Here is a 20,787-nt window from a genome sequence, read left to right on the forward strand (position 1 = left end):
TGAACCCTTAAAATACCCCTGTACCCCAAACCTACCCCTGAACCCTAAAAATACCCCTGTACCCCAAACCCAAACCTACCCCTGAACCCTAAAATACCCCTGTACCCCAAAACCCAAACCTAGCCCTGAACCTTAAAAATACCCCTTTACCCCAAAACCCAAACCTAGCCCTGAACCCTTAAAATACCCCCTATACCCCAAAACTCAAACCTACCCCGGAACCCTAAAAATACCCCTATACCCCAAAACCCAAACCTAGCCCTGAACCCTAAAATTACCACTGTACCCCAAAACCCATACCTATCCCTAAACCCTAAAACTACCCCTGTACCCCATAACCCAAAACTATATCTGAACCCTTAAAATACCCAAACACCCCAAAACATATACCTCAGTACCGCAAAACATATACCCCTCTACCCATACTTACCTTATCCAAACATTAAAAAAAATGCTTTTACCATTCATGCATTTACTACGAATTTCGTTGTAAATGTATGCGTGGTAAAAGCATTTAAAATGTAATGCCATGCGTTATAATGGCATTGCGGAGTCATGGTACTTTCGTAATGAAAGTATGCGGAGTGATGGTATGCGGAAAGAAAGTTGCGGAATAATGAGTGTTTACCCTCCCCCGGTAAGTACATTGGTGGCACGGCGGCCCACATCTCCAGCAACATACTCATATTTTTTCACCACCCATTTGAAAAATGCACAGGTCTCTCTTATTGATGGCCAGCACCGACATACACTTTTAGACACACCTCCCGCCAAAAGTTCTAGAATTGCGAACTTTAGAGCTGGGGAGCTACGTTCGAATCTCGGCATCAGCTCAACATCCTGTGATTCCAGGCAAATCGCTTTGTCTCCCTGTGCCTACCACAAATTAATATGTTCTTCTGTAATGTAAATTGTGCTCATGCCATGTTGTCGAGTTTGCGCTATATAATATTGCAAGGAAAAATAAAGTAGGGAAACTCGAGTTCACACACTACTGAACGCGCACTCTTAAGTGCGTCAGCAGTGCACTGTGAATCGGAGCGTTTTACAGGCCTGTCACAGATAAGAAATGCCATCAAAACGAAATCCTACAAAACAATATACTACTGGCCGGTAGCAATTCATACCCGGACAACGTCGGGACCTGCTGCTAGTTTCAAATGAAAATAAATTTCCCTTTCCAAGAGAAGCAGTTTAAGATGCCCCTTACAAATCACACCATTGGGTAATGCAGAGAGTCAATGTAGTAATCTGGCTCACTACAATCTGAATAGGTTTAATAGCTTTATATATTCAACGAGAGGGGAAAAGGAGAGCAAAGACTCCTATCAAACATGACTGTAGGAAAGTAAACAACAGCATCAAATTAATATTCTCTTTCCAGATAAATTGGTGTATCCACTGTCTTTTTAGCTTTGACTATTCAACTCAATGGTATTTTGTGAATGTTTATGTAAAGCTGAATCTGTGTTTTAAGAATAATTTGGTGTTTACTATAGAATGCTTGCTGCGGCAGATTTAACATTCCCAGAGCTGCTAATATTCAGAATTACTATTACTCAACTAAATAGTGTGAGGTATTTATCTCTGGGTGCCTGAACAATCAGTAGTTACAGGGCTTTATCCAATATGGGCAATGTAATTCATCACTGATATCCTAGGGCTTCATCTACTGGCGCAGCCCATTTGGGGACCCTGCTCTTGACTGTTTCTGAGTCTCTCGGTTGAATGGACATTGCTTATCTCAATAGGTAGCTGCAGATTTGGAGCTTATATACAGTAAGTCATAAGACAAAATCAATAGCCAGGTAAAACCTGTTAATTTAAAAAATAATAGGTCTTTATTTATGGGTAGGAAAGGTGGAAGTACACTTACAATTAATTAGGGGCCCAAACAAAGCCAGAAAGTCCTAGACCTCCCTGGGCTTGCATGTCAGCACATCGATGTAGGAAAGTGCTCCTTTTTGTATGGTCACCCCAGGGCTTTATGTGGGATGAAAAAACTGGGGGGAGGGGTCTCTCAAAGGGGTCTGGTCAATGTAATTAAGGGCATGGCTTAAAAACACCTACTTTAAAAATCTATGTTTAGCACATTGTACCGCCCGACTCGAATTTTGCTGTTCCCGTCATTGTGTCCAGATATATGATACAACAAGTGACATCATACCTACAACTCAGAACTATTGGCTTTGTCAGTGGTTGCTAGTTGCATAAGATAAATAAGCAGCAACTATGGCTTGTATATAATATTAAAAAAATCTTCCACTTAAACCCCTGGTGACACCATGACCTCCTGAGTTTCAAAAAGAGAAGGGAAATCCAGAGAGAAAATGACTCTCTTTAAAGGATTTCCCTTCCCCAACAAGGCTCACCACATGCACATGAAGTGCCTGCTGTCACTGCAGTCCGGAAAAACAAATGGACTGCCTGTGCCAGGGAACAAAACAGAGCCCGATAGAGACCCATATAAAGGCCCCCTTAGAAAAACTGCCGGTGCTCAGACCCGGTGAGACACGGCCCACCTAAAGCCCTGGTCACCCCACACTTTTTGCTCCAAATGCCGATGGTTATGACTCTGATATTGCACTGGAACATGCTGCCCAGACCCCACTGCCTGTGCTCTCTCCTAAAACTGTGATGTTCGACTTGATGATCCCAAATTTGCAAACGATTTACCCCCTTATAAGTACCTAGTATATAGTACCAAGGGTACCTAGGGTATTGGTGATAACAGGATCCACAAGGCTGCCACAAGAGTCTGTGCCACCATGGGCGACCCATGCAACCTACTAGCAGCAGGCCCGCCATTGCAGACTGCAAGAGCAGTGCAAAGTGCTTGAACTCAACTGTGCTCTCACCATGTGTGGCACAGTCAATCTACACTGCCTTGTATATAAGTCACCCTTAAGGAAGGCTCCTGATACCCCGGAGGTAAGGTGCATTGTATTAAATGTGTGGACATATAAATGCAAGCCTATGTTTCCCTATAGAGACATTCCCCATTGTAAACCACCATATGTGTTGGTGGTCCATCGGATAACATGGGTTGTCAACTGGGCACCCTCAAGATTTGCAGCTCAATTATAGAAACACTAAAAAAAATGTTTAGTATCAAACAACAAATCTTCTCACCCGGGTGACGTGACATGCACCCTTGGGGCACCTTAGAGGTTATCCCTTGGTTGCCCCCAGCTTTACTGTGCTCTGGTTGACCAGCCCTTCGCTTTTCATCATCTGCTGCCACCAAGACAGGATTCTGACCTCCTGCCAGGCAGTGTGATCACTCCCAGGAGTCAGAGACAAAAGCTAGGCAGCAAGGAGGTCACACCTCCCTCCTCCCTAGATGGCTGGTGAATTTGCACATCAGTGCGATGAGCTTCAAAGGCTACACCACCTCTGATATGTATCAGGGCTTTGCTCATGAGGAGTAAACAGCCCTCCCCTCTCCCCAGGCATGCTTATGCCCGAACATGGGTCCCATGCTCTCCATGCCACTGGAGTCAAGCTAGCCTGGCTGATGAGGGGTGATGTCCCGGAACCGGTACCAGGATGTTTGTTTCCAGTCCAGGGTTGACCTGGCATGGCTATTTGAGCTGGACCATTCCCATGGGGAACAGGGTCAAAACTGATTTGCATATGGCTGGGTCTGAACTGGGTCTGAACTGTAATGGAAGGGTGAGCAAAAAAACAACAGATTTAGGCCCAGATCTCTGTACTGGGGTGAATGTTTGACATTGTGCAGCCTTCTATCCATCAATTGTTCTTTTTGCATTTACGTCTATAAAGCAGCAAAGGAAGGTGATATGGACCACAGGATGCCATAAGGCCTTTGACACCCTGAAATAGGCTATGTGCTCTCCACCAGTTCTGAAAGCACCTTACTATGGAAAGGAGTTCATTGTCCAAACTGACACATCTGAACATAGATTTGGGGCAGTGGTAGGACAAAAACCAATGATGAGGGCCAGGATCAACCAGTTTCCTATATCAGAGTCCCAAATAACTCAACCAGCAAGTGACCGATTGTCACTCGTGGATTTTGCCATTGACCACAATGTTATTTTGTCTATGTATTTTACTGCACTGATTTAATATTGCTTCAAAAATCTTCAACTCTGGTTATATGTATGCTATTCCATTCATTTTGGTGTCTAAATTAAGGTTAAAATGTACTCTATTTTTATAAATTGGTGTTGGCCTTCCCCCGAGTCGTGTCAATTACTAATCGTCCATGTTGGTACTCTGAAATGCTTAAATCATGTTCCTCAAGTAAAGTTTGACTGCTCTTTGCAACTCTACCTGGACCCTGAAGAGGATGACTGAGTTGTCCTTCCTATACCAAGATAATGAATACACCCAGTACCTCCATTACTGGCTTCCAACTTCTGTTTTTAAGTCCAGCTTTAACAGTTTACCAGCCATACTACATAATATTCCACTTTCCTCAACCGATAACACAAAAGTCTGACATAAATACGGGGTCCAAGTATTGTGTACAAAAATGTTGCTCATGTGTACATTTGCTATTACTGACTCCAATGAGGCAATAAACAAAGCTCAGGACTCAATATTTATTTTAGGCAATATTTAGGTCATGATATATTGGCATTGCAACATTTCTGATGCCAAAATAAGACCGCTGAAGGGTTGCTAGTGCTTCTACTATTATGCCACATGTGACTAAAGATCTTCATTGTGAGTAAATATTCTATTGACACTATTTGCAATCAGGGCAGGTTATGGTCAGTTCAGTATCAGTCCTCTGGTTCATTTAATGGGCCACTGCAGACATAGCTGTGTCACTTAACTGACTGGGTTGCTCAGTGTATTTGGAAGGGCTCTTATGTCTGCTGTTTGACTTAGATTCTCTAACAGCTTCGGATGCAGTGAGAATGCCGATCCAATCATATCCAAATCCAGTGACCTACCACTTAAGAGTGTACTCCAACCAAAACTACAATTATTGATGATTCTGTTTTATACAGGGAAACTGGACAGCATCATCAGTTCATTAGTGTCTTGTTAATGAAACCTTTGTAGATTCAGTGGGTGATGTGTGTGGTGGCCGACATAGCTAGCAGATGCCAACATTTTCCAATTGTCCAAAAAGTATTGTTCCAAAAACACATTTTGCTGGGAGAGGGGCTAGCACATGCAGGGATATCCATAGGACTGTTGGTACCCAGTGGACTAACTGGCTCTTCTCTGGAACAGAGAGGATTGACAGAATTTCAATCCGTGAAATCTCTGGACCTGTATGCTGTATAACAATGGCTAAAACATTTTCAGATTGTGTGACCCTACTAGCCAGCAGATCACATGCTAAGACCTAAGGTGAAAGGTGATCAACTTTCATGTTCAGGGGGTATATGGGTTTCAACAAAGTTAGCCTAGCCTTGTGTTTGTTCTCCAGGTCAGGGGTAGTGTCACAACTGCCCACGCTCTAAGAGGAGTATAGCAGCAGGACTTCTTCCTTAGTTCTAAACCCAAGAACAAAATGAGTGCACAAATGTAGTGCATCCCGAATATGCCTCACAACAAGCACATGAATGAATGAAATTAAACTTGTAGAGCGCAAAACTTAGCCCAAGGGCGTCAAGGCGCTAGATGCGAACATCCATGGACGGAGAGAGAAGAAAATGCTCAAACAGAATAATGACAAAAAAGCCTGGCCTTTAAAAGGCCTTGCGGAACAGTGGTAGAGAGACCAAGCAAGAGATTCCTGCTGGAAGCCAATTCCACAATTTGGGCACAGCAGTGGAGAAAGCTCTGCCGCCCCATTTAGACCTCCTAAATCTCAGAATAATAAGCACATTTTTATCCGCAGACTGAAGGGATCTTGTGGGAGCATAATGCTAGACAATCGCTCTGATGTCCTCAGAGCCAGAATCGTAAAAGACTTCGTGAGTCAGACATAAGTTCTTGAACATGATCCTACCGTCCATCGGAAGCCAGTGCAGAAGCTTAATCGAGGCCGAGACTGAATGATGTCTAGGAAGGTTCAATACCAGTCTGGCCACGTCATTCTGCACCATCTGTAGGCGGTGAATAAGACCTTCATTAATGCCCAGATATCGGTATGACAGTTGTCCAATCTGGGCGTTACTAAAGCCAAAACAGCCTGTTTGCGTGCTTCAGGAGAAATGTAATGGGAGATCTTTCTGAGGATTCTAATGATGCCGAAACAGGTGGAGACGGTCCTATTCACCTGGAGATCCAGGGACAGGGCATTGCCCACAAAAACCCCTAAGTTCTTCCCATGAGAAATTGGGCAGGGGCAGGCTCTTAGCGATGCTGGCCACCAGTCACTAGACCGGATGTCCTGACTGTTCCCAAAAATCAAGACCTCAGTCTTCTCTCCATTCAGCTTTAAAAAGTTTTCCACCATCCAACAGGAAACTGCATCCATACAATTCCTGAAATTGACGGCAGAATCTTTTACAGCTTGCGTTATAGAGACCATTATTTGGGTGTCATCTGCATAGGATAACACCTCCAGCCCAAAAGATCTCACCAATTTTGCCAGCGGGGCCACATAGATATTAAAGAGTGTAGGGCTCAAAGAAGACCCCTGAAGGACACCACACTGCAAGGATTTTGGGGCTGAAAAGAACTGACCCAGCTTCACCCTCTGCTCTCGTTTGCCAAGGAAGGAGGCCAGGAGCCTCAAAGCAGTACTTCCGACACCTATCTCAGCCAGGCGAGCCACCAGCCTGTGAGGGGACAGAGTGTCAAAGGCTGCGGTGAGATCCAACAGTACCAAGAGAGTGGTATGGCCAGCATCAACCTGAGTCCGGATGTTATTAAAGACTGTTGTCAGGGCTGTCTCCATACTATGGCATCTCCTAAAACCATGCTGAGAACCATCCAGAAGATGGTGGTCTTTTAGATAGGTGCTCAAATGGCAATTTAGATAAGACTCCCAAATCTTAGTACATGTACAAAGCAGCCAGAATTTCAACACAATAGCCATAGCACAGACAGAGGAAAATACATTTGGAATACTGACAAAGACACCTACAACACAGCAAGAGAAGCACAGACCAGCACCCATAGTGCAAAACTAGAGGAAGGAGCTCTGACAAATACATGGAACACAGCCATGAACTTTTGACACTGACCTAACGCCTATATAGACATTGAGTTCAGACAGAAAGAACATACACACACCTGAGCACCTGACAGACACCTGGAGCAAAGTCAAAAGACTATTTAAAGAAAAGTTTAAAAAAATTGTAATACTTTTCTGAACATGCAGTCTTAAGTGTCCAACACTTCTCTGGATGAGGTCTTTACACAAATATGCAATAACCAACACTGGGTATTCCTTTTCAAGAAAAGCACAATGACCACCATTTCAGTGGTCTGACCATTTAGAGAAAAGCATGTTGTCGGACAACAGCAAAGCACTAAAGCTACAAGCATGTTACTTTCCAGTTGTCCACAATGACCACAGTGGTCACGTGGCAGGAATTAAGGGTCGCTGCTTGCCGTGGAGTAGTTAAGCAAATCCCAGGGCCTGGGGAATTTCTGGGGTACAAGGTCCAAGGAACATGGGCATTCTAAAGTGTTACCCTCCCAGTAGGACCAGAGTGAACACCAGTGATTTACTTAGGCCTTGTGCATGCATTTGTTGTAGGTCTGGTGGAATATCTGAGCTCCGCACTGGAGATTTCATACACACGCAGCAAGGGTAGTGTTATTCTGTTGGATATATCTCATGTCCCCTGAGCTATGGTACAGAGTACAGTCAACCTCCCTCTTCCTTAGCCATCGTGGATGGCCATGTATTTCCCCTGTGGTCTTCAGCACATGCGTGGCAGGGTAAAGGAGACACCAGATTGTTCATGAGTTCTGGGTATAAAAAGAAAAAAGAAAATTCCCAGGCTAAGGGGAGTCATAACTACCCTACACCCACCCTCCTTCCGGGCCAATGTGATAAGGGATAAATACAGCTGACCAATTCTAACCAGACAGGAAATATTGGCCTACAGGTGGAGAAGGAGGTGTGAATTGTGAAACCAATTTGGCACTTTGCCAGGATCCACATCTACCATCCCTAAATCGTGCTCCAGAAGATGTGTGGTTTGAGTCTGGTAGGAGGAGGCAAACTACGGCCTCTGAATGACCGGCTCTACTACTATCCTAAAATGTATGTGAGAACTGCATTGTGCTGGCTAGATCGTATAAATGTTAAGCTAAAAAAACAGGAAGAGAATCAGACAGGGAAAAAGTACAATACATAATTATATGGGGTGCCTAACATTGTTGAAATCTTGACATAATACTGCCCACAAAAGCAGTATATCCAAGACTGCCAACAAAAGTATATCAAATAACAATGTTAATTGTGATTTGTATTGATCTGTGAAAGACATCAGTTCTGTAAGTTCTGCCATTCTCAAAAGCCAGTGGTTGGGTAGGGTTTTTCTTTCTTTTGCAGAACTGATAATCGTGAGTAAATCATTCATTAGAACCATCTCAGTTCTTCTGTTTTACTTGTACAGCAGCCACTATTACACTGCATCCCCGAACAATTCTGATCAAAGGTGATACACTTTAATTATGTTAACAGCAGCCACTGCTTTGAAGGTGATAATTAATGTGAAAATTCTATAATGTGAGTGCTTTACACAAAAGGCTTCAAAGTGAGTATTATCAATAAAATAACACATAATTAATGTAAGACATAGCTATTATTGCATATGATTTTGGGAGTTGTACAGTTACTTTTTAGTTGTTGAAGTTTAATAATTAACTATGTTAATAATTATTGTTTCTTAATACTCAATTGCAGAACCTCCGAACTCCTTGGACCTTAATGGCGCTCACCCTAGAAGGATAAAGCTTACAGCCCCCAATATCAACTTGTCTCTGGATAACAGCGAGGGGTCGATTCTGTCTGATGACAACTTGGATACACCGGACACACCGGATGAGCTGGATATCAATGTGGATGACTTGGACACCCCAGATGAGGCTGACTCTTTCGAGTACACTGGACAAGGAAATGAGTTAGACTGGGAAGGTAAATTCAAGCTTAATACTGAAACTACATTATTTGCTTGATTGAAGTATTGAATGACTTTTGAACATTTAAGCCCTAATTGCAAGCCACCTGAAGCAGTTCAAACAAAAGTACACAACAAAGGGAGGGGGAGAGCCTATATAACCCTCTGGAGCCTAGGCTACACCATACACAAGTGTCAAAAAAGGGGCGGGGAGATGGCTCCAACGGAAGAGATAAACAGCAAGTTTCCAAAGAAGCCAACTTTCAGAGTTTCTTGGCCTCTGGCAGACTTACTCGTCAAGTATAGTTAAATCATTTTTTATTGAAGATGTGGCAAAATAAAAGAATTAATAAAAGCATTGCTATGGGGGTAGAAAGAAACATTGACATGAGAAGTACTTTCTTGTTCAAAACATTTACTAAGTCAGTTAATGTTTCCAATCAAGTAAATAATGAGTCACAATAAACAATTATTAATACTAAAATGTTCACAAAAATAGGTGAAGGGGTGTCTGCAAATGACAGAGGAAAAAACCCTTCTTTGGGCAACAATAACGAAACTATCTACAGGAACCAACACTAATTCATTGTAGACCAACTGGGACAGTTCTCAAATTAATTGAGTCCACCATTAGTTATATGGTCTAATCCCCAATGGGTTCTTTTGTTTCCTTTCGATAAATGGTGTTGGTCGTGAATGATATAAGTCGACACGTTACAGCTTCCAACTATGGCCTCCTCAGGACAATGTGGGACCAGGATCGCCCAAGCTACAGTAGAATAAACTGACATGAGCAACTTTCCATTGAGGGGACTCTCAGGGCTGCTACTGGTTCCGAGGCCAATGCAAAAGTGGAATGCAAATGACAGACGCCAAAAAGGTGTGTCCCTCGTGGATGTCAATATTGGCTAACCAAACAATCAAATCTTATAAACCTTCTTCGGCCAGGCAGACAAGTTGCCTCGAAGAAAGCATAGATCTCATGCGCGCTCCCCAGTCTCTTGGCGGTGCACAGCAGAACATGTTGCAAACCAAAACATATTTACTTGAAAAAATATTTGGGGTCAACATTAGTACCTACGTATATGCGAGAAAAGTGTTGAACATTGATTCAGTACAAAATATAAATCGAAATAAAATGCATTAAATAAAAAGCGTAGAGTCTACCTATATGTTTCACTATTATGTAATGCAGTTTTTTTTTTTAAGAGTTTTATATAGCGCAAACTAGACTCGCGACATCGGGTATCAGAGCGCTTTACATGAGCACCAGTTTTGTTACAGACGGACACATTCGGGAAGATTAAGTGATTTGACCAGAATCACAGGATGTTGAGCGTCGTTGCCGAGACTCAAACTTGGTTACCCAGCTTCGAGGTCGACAGCTCTAACCGCAAGACTGCATCCTCTCCCCAAGTTATAAAATGTATTTATATATAAATACACATTTGCCATAAAGGGACATCTCATTACCTCTCTGAAATTAACTCAACTTACCTTGAGCATAACGTCTTACAATATGATGATTACCTTGTCAAATAGTAAACAGATAACATAATTACATATTTAATATTCCTCTGTATTATTTAAATCAAATGCTATTTAATAGAAATAAAAACAAACTAGTAGAATATGCTTAAACTTTATATAGTTACATAATTCCAATTAGTTACAGTTTTTATTAGGGTTAGATGTATTCGAGTAATGTAATATTACCATTCTTTCTAAATAAATTAGCACACTGCAAACGATTTGAAATACATAAAATAATATAAATGCATTTTTACTATTGTTGGAGATAAAAGTTTAGGTTACAGTTATTATTCTTATTAGATTTAGGGTAAGGTTTCCTTGTTTTAAAAACATAAATTTAATGTTATATATTTTAATGTAAATAATCACATCAATTAAAAATCATTGCTTGTGTTAGGATAAGGGATTACATTATATTTATCACAGTGTTATGAGACATTGAAAATCACTTTAATTTACTTACAAATTTAACATGGCTGTGATCGATGTATTTGACGGAGCTCAGTGCTCTAGGCTTAGGCTTACATTAGTATTAAAGTGTGGGTGTGCTGGGAGCTCTATTGAGTATGCTGGGTACAACATAGATGTTCTGGTAGCTATAGTGTGTGCACCAGTGATATGCAAGTTAAACTCTTATAGTCTTATACCTAGGTTTAACATCAAGACAGGGACCTTTAATAAATATAATTAAGCTTAATTTAAATACATTTATATATATAAATAATTATGCATTTTACATTTTTATGGAGTATTGGAACGGGTAGGAATAGGCAAAAGACAATGATCGGATCTTGTATTGCTATTAAATCTAAGTTGACTAAATTTACAATTGAATTGAAATAAATTACATATAATTAAACAAAGATCTTTAGAAAGTTATCATTGCTTACTTGTAGTGCCACTATTAGCTAGTGGGTAAGGGTAACTGTGCATTACTTAACTTATATTACCTAACACTAAAATAACTGAGTTTCTGTTCTAGTGAGGCACAGGCTTAGGTTACAGATATACAGTAATGGTGAGGTTAATATCACAACGGGGAGATGGTAATGGTGAGGAACTTGCAAACATAAGCTCATGAGGTAGTGGAAGACGAGGTGAAAGTGTTGAGTAAATGGTAAAATTGTAATTTTAGGAGGGGTAGTGGTATAAATGCTCCATAACAAAACGTTTAACCCAGTGTACTACAAAGCATGTTTATATATGTGCTAAATGTGGAACATATTTTGTTCTATTGGACAATACATACTCAATTGCATACAAAAGGAGAATCACAGAAAGATAATTACTTATTCTTAACTCATGTAGAGGGACTTTTTAACATCCTGTTAGTTCTGCTTTTTAAAATTAGGGCAGCATTGTTTTTCAATTGGCAACAAAAATAACTCTGGCATGAATTGCGGCATGAAGTAATAGAAATAAAGTAATCCTTAAAAGGCATGAATAATGCACTTCTTGAGAAGAACTGTTTAACGTGGGCACAAAGAACTCTATTAACACAGATCAACAGGTCACATTTCTGAAAATCATCCTTGAGTGAGTTTCATTCTTCCCCTTTTGCGTACACCAGATATTTGCTTCAAGACTTTCTCTGCTATGTATGATTTGGAGGGCGCATACGCATTTCAGGAAAAGAACATCAATTTTAAATAGATATAGTTTTGTACACGGGGAAGCTTCAGCATCTCAGTTGTTTTCCACAGAGAGGCGAGGAGCGACAACGCACCCACGCCGAATGAAGCTTGAGGTTTCCAGTATTACTTCTCCTGCAGAATCATGCCTACCTGGCAACAATTGTACTACAGTTGTCAACAGCAGATTTCTTTTTGTGGTAGGGTAGTTACTAAAGTAGCTGATGCCCTGTGACTGTTGCCTCTATTAATCAGGTGTGCTGCAGTTACTGAGGTTCAGCAGTCATGAATGGGTGCTGGAGGTCAGCGCCTCTCTGCAGAGTTGAACATGCGCACATGCCGCTGTGCAGGGCAACCGTACTATCAGCAAGTTCTGCAACAGTGGAAGCCCTTCTGCTTCTTCCATGATCGACATTACTTCAATTTAAGTTGACATTAAATGCATGCTGCTCTGAACTCATAGAAGTTCATCTTTCTACCTGTGACTTTACTAGTGTCATTGGGATACACATGCTGCAATAAGGTGGTACGCAGGCATACATATGTCTTCAAACCCCTCACCCCCAGCTCATGGAGGTAAGTACCATTGGTTCATGAAATGCTGCACCTATTGTTGTCTTATAAAAACTAGAACTGTTATATCCTTAGAATGAAATTCTAACCAGAAGGACAATACACTGAATACATTATTTGTGTCTCAGACCCACTAACTCACGTAAGCATAAGTCACCTATCCATTCAGTCATCCACTCACACACAAAAACACCTACTCTAACATTTAACCACCCATCCATCCACTAACCCATGTGCCTAGTCAGGCTATCATTCACTCACTCGCTCATTTACTCACTCGCTCTCACCCATCCATCAATACTCCCTATTCACCCATTAACTACCTTAATTTGCATCTTAGACAGCTTCTCAACCAATGACTGACCCAAACCCACATTCTCCCATCCTCTTAATCTCCTTCTCACCCAAACGTACGACTGCTAAGGCCCAGTCGCCAACAGATTATGAGGAAGGTAATTAATTATCAGTTTATACAGGTTTCTTTACAATGTACTCTTAACAGTTCAAATCCAGTTCCCATGATTATGGATTTTCTTTGCTGAAGGCTGCATCCGTTCCAGTTTCATTTCCTGTCTAGGGTAAATCTTTTTCCTCCTCGCGCAGTCCTGAAATGTTCTCAACTCTAGCTGTGGCATAACTCCTTCCATCTAGAAGAAAGAGGGACTGTCAGCCAGTCTCTATAGTATTAGCCCTACCCTACTCTTCTCCTCTCCAGTCCTGCTCCTGTACAAAAATGACTCTTCTGCTGCATAGGGCAAGTGCCATCTTTATACTTGTGTTTCACTTAAAAAAAAATAATATTCCAGTTAGGTGATAATTACTTTCAGAGTTGCTGTGTTCTGCTGCTACTTGCCCACAGCTTCTCTGCCTCTGATTCTCACAGGCCTGTTAAGTGTTAAGTTGTGTCTCCATACGAAGTATTCTGGAATCATGTGGCGTAAAATTAATAACATTGTGTGAAAAAATAAGAAAATGCAACAGACAGTCCTGTAGAAATAATTAGTTGTTTTATGGTGCACACAAAGGGGATGGGGCCATGAGTTGCCACACCTGCTGAACTCGTTATCTTTATGTATTTATTTTCTCATATATTTGAGCACAGATTCGATAAATAATTACTTTCAAGTGCTGTAGCCACTGTAGTTGCAGGTCCTTAAATGTACTAATTTAAATCAAGCAACAAGCATGTGATGAGTAAACATTTTTAGTTTTCGCCTGCACTCTCAACTTGTCATAAAGATGATAACCCAACATATGTCGCCAAAGCGTTCCTATGTAGGCTCCAGCTGGCTACGTCAAATTACACATGACTATCTCTAAATTAAATTCTCATGTCCAACAGCACCCTTTAGAGTACTCTTGCTTGCCTATATTGGGGAAATCGTGTGTCCTTTCAAACACATTCTAATCATCGATTGATGAGTTAAAGGATTTAACTTTCAAGACAAGTATTATATTACCCCCAGTTCTCTTATGTCCTCGTCCCATTCATTAACAATGTGGAGATAACCATCTCCCGACAGAAAAAAAGACAAGAGGAATGCTGGGACACTAATACTGCCCCTCCCACCGGGAGTACATAAGCAGTACTCACCCAGCATCCCGCCTGTTCTTTTTTTCTGTCTGTCGACAGAATGGACATTGGATGTGCTGGTGCTGCTCCTGCTGGGCTGGAGTGGCGGTGCTTCTCTTCACCCCCCACCCGGCTGCCTGGCTGTGTGGGCGTGGGGTCTCCTGGACTGTCTCTCGGCCTGCTGGGCTTCAGTCTCTGTTCCTGCCGGAATCCTGCTAGGCTGCCCGGCCCTTTGCGGCTGAGGCGTGTGTTCCTGTTGCCTTCCAGTTCGCGGGTGCATCTTCCCGAGCCTGGCCGGGTTGGACGTGCCTTGTTTGCGAAGGTTCCTCATTTCTCCAGGATTCCTGATGGCAGTTGAGGGGGGGCTTTGGTGCTGGTGTTGGCCCCCGCCCCGGGTGAGTCCCGCTTGGTGGTTTTATTTCCTCTCTTCGTGCACTTCGTGACATGCTTTGTGCTGTTTCCTGGCTGTTCTCTGCTTTCCACAGTTTTGCAGTTATGGTGGCTCAGTGGACCTCCTGTGGCCGAGAGTGGGATGCCGTTGCCCTTTGGTTGCCTGGGTCGTTGCTGGCGTACTGTGCTCCGGGGGGCATCTGTGTCAGCTCGAACGTTGAAGTGACGATGGCTTGCGCAATTTCGCTTGCTCGCCCTTTGCACTGCAGGGTAGGCCTCATTCATGTGGGCGAGACATGGCGGTAATTATGCTTCCAATCCCCTGTGTGGTTGGGGTGTCCTTCGTGTTGCACGGACGGCTCAGTAGATGCCTGGTATTGCGGGGTGTTCTGTCTCTCCTTGTGTGTGCTCCCGCCGCCTGTGCCTTTTTGGCTGTTGGTGGTTTCGGTGCCTGCATTGTGTTGGTAGGGTGCCGGCTCATTGTTGGGATTCGTGGGCTTTCTTCCTTTGAAATGGGACATGCTCCACGCGCAGTGCGTAAGTCTTACGCTGGGTGTGGTTTATGTATGATGTGGTCATTCATTGCACCTCATTTTCTACGTGCTGCACTGTTTTTAGGCTGCGGGTTCGGTCCCCGGTCTTGCTGGCTACACTACTGCTATGCTGTGCTGTCTGCATGGGCTGGTTTTGGTCCCGGCGGGTGGTGCTGGGCCCTTCGCCTTGCATTTCTCTCCCCCTGTGGCCGACTGCTCTTCGTTTTTGGACCTGGGCGGTCTCTGCCCTGGCTGCCGTCCTTTTGGATATTGGGGCCTCACTGCTGTGGCTCGTGGGGTTGGGCTCTCACCCCTCCCCCCCCCCGCCCCACCCCCCCTCCCTGCGCTTGCTGTTTCCTGCCCGTGGCGTTCTGTCCCTGGGTGGTTCTGCCTTTGCTGGTTCCGGACTGGCATAGGCGATGCAGTATTGGGGCCTCGGTTGGTTTCCTCGTGGTCCCCGGGTCCGTCTCACTTGTTTCCCAGCCTGGTGGTGTGTTTTGTCCGGCCCTTGTTCCTGGCTAAGTGTCTCCCCTTTCCTGTGTGGTGTGCGCTGGTGTCGTCCCTGCCACTCCTGCATGTCTGGCATTTCTTTCGTGTTTTTCCTGGTGTTCTGGGATATTTAGCTGTCGTCCTGGGTGGTGCTGTGTTTCTACCTCCCTTTTGGCGCGGTGGCTACAGTTCTGTTGTCTTCCTGGAGTTCCCTGCCCTGGCCGGTGGCTGGCTTTCCTGGGTGTTACGGTTGGGTCCCTGGTCCTCCTGGGCCTGCTTGGCCGCCCGCTCCTCGCCCTTGTTCGGTTATGGGTGGTTGTTCTTCGGCTGCCCCGCCCCCCTCGCTTGTGCTTGCCCTCTTTTGGGCTTTTGGTCCTGCAGGGGTCTGCCCTCTCTTTCGGATGTGTCTGCCCAGTCCTGCTCCTCTGGGTGCTGGGTCCGCAGCTGCCTCCTTTTTCCGGCAGCCGGGGTCTGTCCCGGGCCTTCTTTCTGCTGGGGTGTGATTTGTGGGGGCTGGCTGGCTGGTGTTGTCTCCTTCTACCTGCCTCTTCCTTGCGGGATGCTGTTCTTCTGGTGGCTCCTGGCTCCGGCGCTCCCTTTGCCCTGTTGATGGCTTCTGGGGTTTCCTTGCATTGTCCTCGTGTTCCCTGTTTTTGTTGCACCCCTGCTCTGTTTCCTGTGTCTTTGACTTCCTTCGGTGGGTCCTGGCCGCTCCTCCTGGTTCGGCCGTCGGTGCTGCTCGGTCTGGTTTGGGCTCCTGCTCTTCCTTTCCTTTGCACTCCCCTCCCCTGGGTGTGGTCCCTGTGGTGGTTCGCCTGTTTGGTCCTATGGGGTTTGTGTCCCTTCTGTTTGGGCCTGGCGGTCTTTCGCTGTCACCCTGTCCTGGGCTCTGGTCCCTGTTTTCCCCTCATCCGTGCTGCGGTTGGAGTTCCGTCTGGGCTCCGGGGCGGTTGCTCCCTGGGGGGCAGAGGGTCCTGGTGTAGTCTGGTGCCTTTCCTGGGTTCCTGGCTGGGGTCCTCTGGCTTTCTGGTTCCTGTGTGTTTCTGGAGCCTGTTGGTCGCTTTCTTCGGCCCCGCGTCCTTGCCTGTGCTCTCTCTCTCTGGCCTGGCAGGTCGCTCCGCTGAAGTCGGGCCCTGTCCTGGTGTGTCCTTCTGGACCTTCTCCTGGTGTCAGTTCTCTTCCCGGGCTTGTTTCTCCTGTGGATGGGTGTCCGTTTCTCTCCCTGATCCGGGTGTCTCCGTTCAGGGCTGTTGGGGTTGCCCATGTGCTCCTTCTTCGTTGGCCCTTTTTCTGGTTGCCTTGTCCAGGCCTGTGTGTGGTCCTGCTGTTCGGTGCTTTTAGGTTGGCGTTTCCGGGATTGCCTCCTGTTGCTCCTGGTCTGCCGTTTCCTGCTGGTTTTGCGTGGCCTCTGGCGATGCCTCTTTGGTTTGCTCGCTGTGCGGTCTCTTCTCTGCCGGCTGTGGAGTGTGTTTGCTGGGCGTTCCCGGTTGTTTCCTGGTGCCGGTGTCCTGGCTCGCTCCTGTCTTCCTTTGCTTCTGCCTACTCTGCTCATAGTGTTTACCCCCCCTTCTCTTGTTGGGGTGCGGGTCTGTGTCCTCTGGTGCGTCCTCACCCGTGGGGTTGCGGGTTGTCTGGGGTCTACTGTTGGTTGGCCTCTGACTTCTCTGTTTCCTCTGGTTTCCGCTCGTCAGTTTTCTCTGTTTGTTTCTTCTGCCCTTCTGGGTGGTCCGGCGGTGGTGTGCTGGGGTCTTTTTTTGCCCTCATGTCATGGCTTCGGCCTTTGGGCTGCCTGGGCTCCTTTCGGGGGCAGTTGCCTGCGTAGGCGGGTTGCTTGGCTCCGGTCCTGGCTTCCTGGTTCCTTTGCGCTGTTTCTTGGCATGTTTTCTTGGCTCCTCTCAGGCGTTGGCTGGTTTCGGCATGGTGGGTTTCTGGCCTGTGGGCTGTGCTCCTTGGGGCCTTTTCCGCTGCTCCTGGCCTTGCTGCGTGCTTGGTCGGCGTGTTCGGTGCCTGTGCAGTCCTCCGCTCTGCTGGCGCGTGTTTTTTTTGGCCCTCTGTGGTTCGTTGGTTTCTTGCCTGGTTGTTTCCTGGTTTGGGACTGCTGGGGGTTCCCATTGCCCTGGGCTTGTGCCCTGTCTTGTTTTCCTTCCTTCCTGGGTTGTAGGTTCTTGGGGTTGTGGCCGGTGGCCCTGTCCCCTCCCTTGCTGAGCGTATTCGGTTCCGGCTTGTTAGTTTACCTGTGTTTGCTGGCCTCTCTGTTGTTTGGTCTGCTGCTGGCCTGTGGTTTTTTAATTTGGCGTCCTCTGCCCCTGCTTGTCTGGGTTTGGAGGCTGCCCTGGTTCGGCTTGCGGCCCCCTTCCCTGTGGGGTTTTTTGGCCTCCTGGGGTTTTCTGGTTTCTGCCTTCTTCTCTCTCTCTCTCCGGCCTGGCCTCTTGCGGATGCCCCTCCTTCTGGGTGGGGTGTGTGGTGGTTGTCGTTGGGTGGCCCTGGTAGTGCTGGTGATTCTTTCCTGGTCCCTGGGCCTCCTCTGCAGGGTTGGGTTGGCTTCCTCCTCTGTCCTCTCTGGGGGACAGGTCGTTTTGTTTGGTGAGTTGGGTCCGTTTCTGGCCTGTGCTTCCCTCCTTCCTTGTTGGTCTGGGTGTTTGTGCCTGCGCCCTGTTGGTCATTCTTGGCTTCTTTCTTTGCCCTTCTTCAGGGTGGTCGTGTCTGCTCGGTGTCTCTGCGGCTGCCGGGTCCTGTGTGCCTTCCTGCTGGTTCTGGGCTGGGCTGCCTTTTCGGGTGGGTCCCTTGGCTGTGTCCTTTGGGTCTTTTTTCCTGGTTGCCCTGTCTTCGGTTTGTCTGGTTTTGGGCCTCCTTGTTGTGGCTCTGGCCTTCGGTCTCCGGTCCGTGTTTGGTCCCTGTTGTCCAGTTCTGGGTTACGGTCCGGTTGCTTCCTGCGGTCCCCCCTTCCCTCCTTCTCATGCTCCTTTGGGTTGCTGCGTTTGTTGTGGTTTTCTGAGTGCGTTTGTGGGTGCGGAAGGCTGGTTTTCTGCTTTGGTATGCTCCACATTGTTAATGAATGGTACGAGGACATAAGGGACCTGGGGGTAATGCTCTATTACTTACCGGTAATCTTCATTACTCCGGGTCCCGTTGTCCTCGACCCATTCATACGCCCCTCCCTCCTGCCCGGGCGGCCGGCCTTCCTGTTTGGGCTTGGTTGTACAGACGGGATGCTGGGTAAGTACTGATTATGTACTCCCGGTGGGAGGGGCAGTATTAGGGTCCCAGCATTCCTCTTGTCTTTTTTTCTGTCGGGAGATGGTTATCTCCACATTGTTAATGAATGGGACGAGGACAACAGGACTAGGAGTAATGAAGATTACTGGTAAGTAATAGAGCAATACCGCTGCCCAGGAAAGAAAAGGGAAATTATAATAACATCATTGCAAGATGCATAGTAGGGCAGACAGAGCCAGAACTTCTAACTTGAGAGCCGGATCAACCAACATTATAACAAGAGAATTTACAATTATTTGGCTAACAACTGTGTTGCCACTATTAACATAAAGTTAAACGAGCCCAATAGAAGAAAAATAATTGTCCCCAAAACAAAGAAAGAAACTGATCAATCAACTTCAAACATAGCTATTAATTTAACAGGCAATTAGGACTTCTTCCAGGATGTAAGACTGGTGAAACTTCTACCTCTAATGACCAGTGCCAATATGAAAATGTGATTTCTAAGAAAAGCAGTTACACAAACCTGAATTACAAATTATATTAATCATATAATAAAAGTAAATTACAGAATGAACAGAACATTGATTAAAAAAATGGAAAAGAATCGGAAGTTAATGCTGTCAATACCATCAAAGGTGCTCCACAAGACCAAAATAATATTGAGGAAACAGCAGCGAGTAGCAAGCCTGCAACTGAAGAGAACATTACCAAAACATAATATAAGTTATGAAGCTAACAAGTCTATTGAAAAGGTATCAAGAAGATTGAATGCTGAAGTAGCAAGTGTGACAAGAATCCAATCACCTCCTCTAATCATGAACACCATCAGCAATTAAACCCAGCAGCAAATCTAATACAATATTTTAGCTGTTATAGAAAAAAAAACATTTAATCTATAATTCCTAGAGGGAAATTCCAATAATTCATACATTATGTAAATCACCCGTCTAGAGACCTTACGGACAGCTGTAATAACAAGACTTTTTTAATTAGAACAACACAAATTGAGCTTCCTATACACTGCAGATGGCGATTTTCTATGAAAGAAGCCTCTGGAGAGTACCAATTCTTCTAAAGCCACAACATCTGACTCATTTATTAGGACAAATGTGACTTATCTTGCAGGAATTGATCGACAAAATGGAGTCTCTGTGAAAGGATTGTCTAAATAATCCACATGTGAATTGAAGAAGCAAAATAAAGAGTCTAGACACTCGGATTGTATAGCAGTGTACACATTTTAGGGGAATTCCTTTATATGAAATGAGGGGAATTTGCTTCATCTTTTCAAATCACACATGAAATTAGAACATTTGAAGTCAGAGGACATGGTAAGGGTTAGTTTTGCTGCCCCGACATCTAGAGAACAAAAAGCACATTACAGTTGTAACCTGTTACAACCAGTCTCTGATGCAGATCTGTTTTATATGAACAAGGATATCTTTGAGCAATGGGAAATTACTCTAAAACAGTGGATCCATAAACTATATCCAGGACCCCTATTATTAAAAAAAGAGCAGTATCCAAGTGTGGGAAGGCCTAATGTGGTGCTGGTTGGCAGGATGCTCCTTCAGGCCCTGGAGGCCTGTGCTTGCTCTCCACCCAGCTTTCTAAGACAGCTAAGGATAGAGACCTTCAAAGTGCGCATGTCAGACTTGCCATCGCAAGACAGACGGTCAAACTGACATGCACACTTTGAAGTGTCTACTAAGGCACTGCTCCTGTTCTCCATGCTGCCAATAGGCATCTGAGGACAGGCCCTGCGTTTCTCTTAGCTCAGGGGCACCCAGGGCAGGCTGTCAGCACACACCTCAGTAAAAAATAAAATGGCAGTG

The 20,787-nt window shown here is 45.1% G+C and overlaps 1 protein-coding gene across 4 annotated transcripts in view; it reads left to right on the top strand.

Moving 5' to 3' along the window:
• The window catches only part of LOC147727294 (protein prune homolog 2-like), a 1,486,257-nt gene that overhangs the window by 1,172,855 nt on the left and 292,615 nt on the right, over nucleotides 1-20,787 (top strand). For all 4 annotated transcript variants that reach the window (XM_086961350.1, XM_086961348.1, XM_086961347.1 and 1 more), the window contains exon 11: nucleotides 8,798-9,028. In XM_086961350.1, coding sequence (XP_086817476.1) covers nucleotides 8,798-9,028 — 231 coding nt within the window. The remainder of the gene's footprint in view (nucleotides 1-8,797; nucleotides 9,029-20,787) is intronic.

This window comes from Lissotriton vulgaris, chromosome 3_1 (assembly GCF_964263255.1).
Source record: "Lissotriton vulgaris chromosome 3_1, aLisVul1.2, whole genome shotgun sequence".
Taxonomy (NCBI): Eukaryota; Metazoa; Chordata; class Amphibia; order Caudata; family Salamandridae; genus Lissotriton; species Lissotriton vulgaris.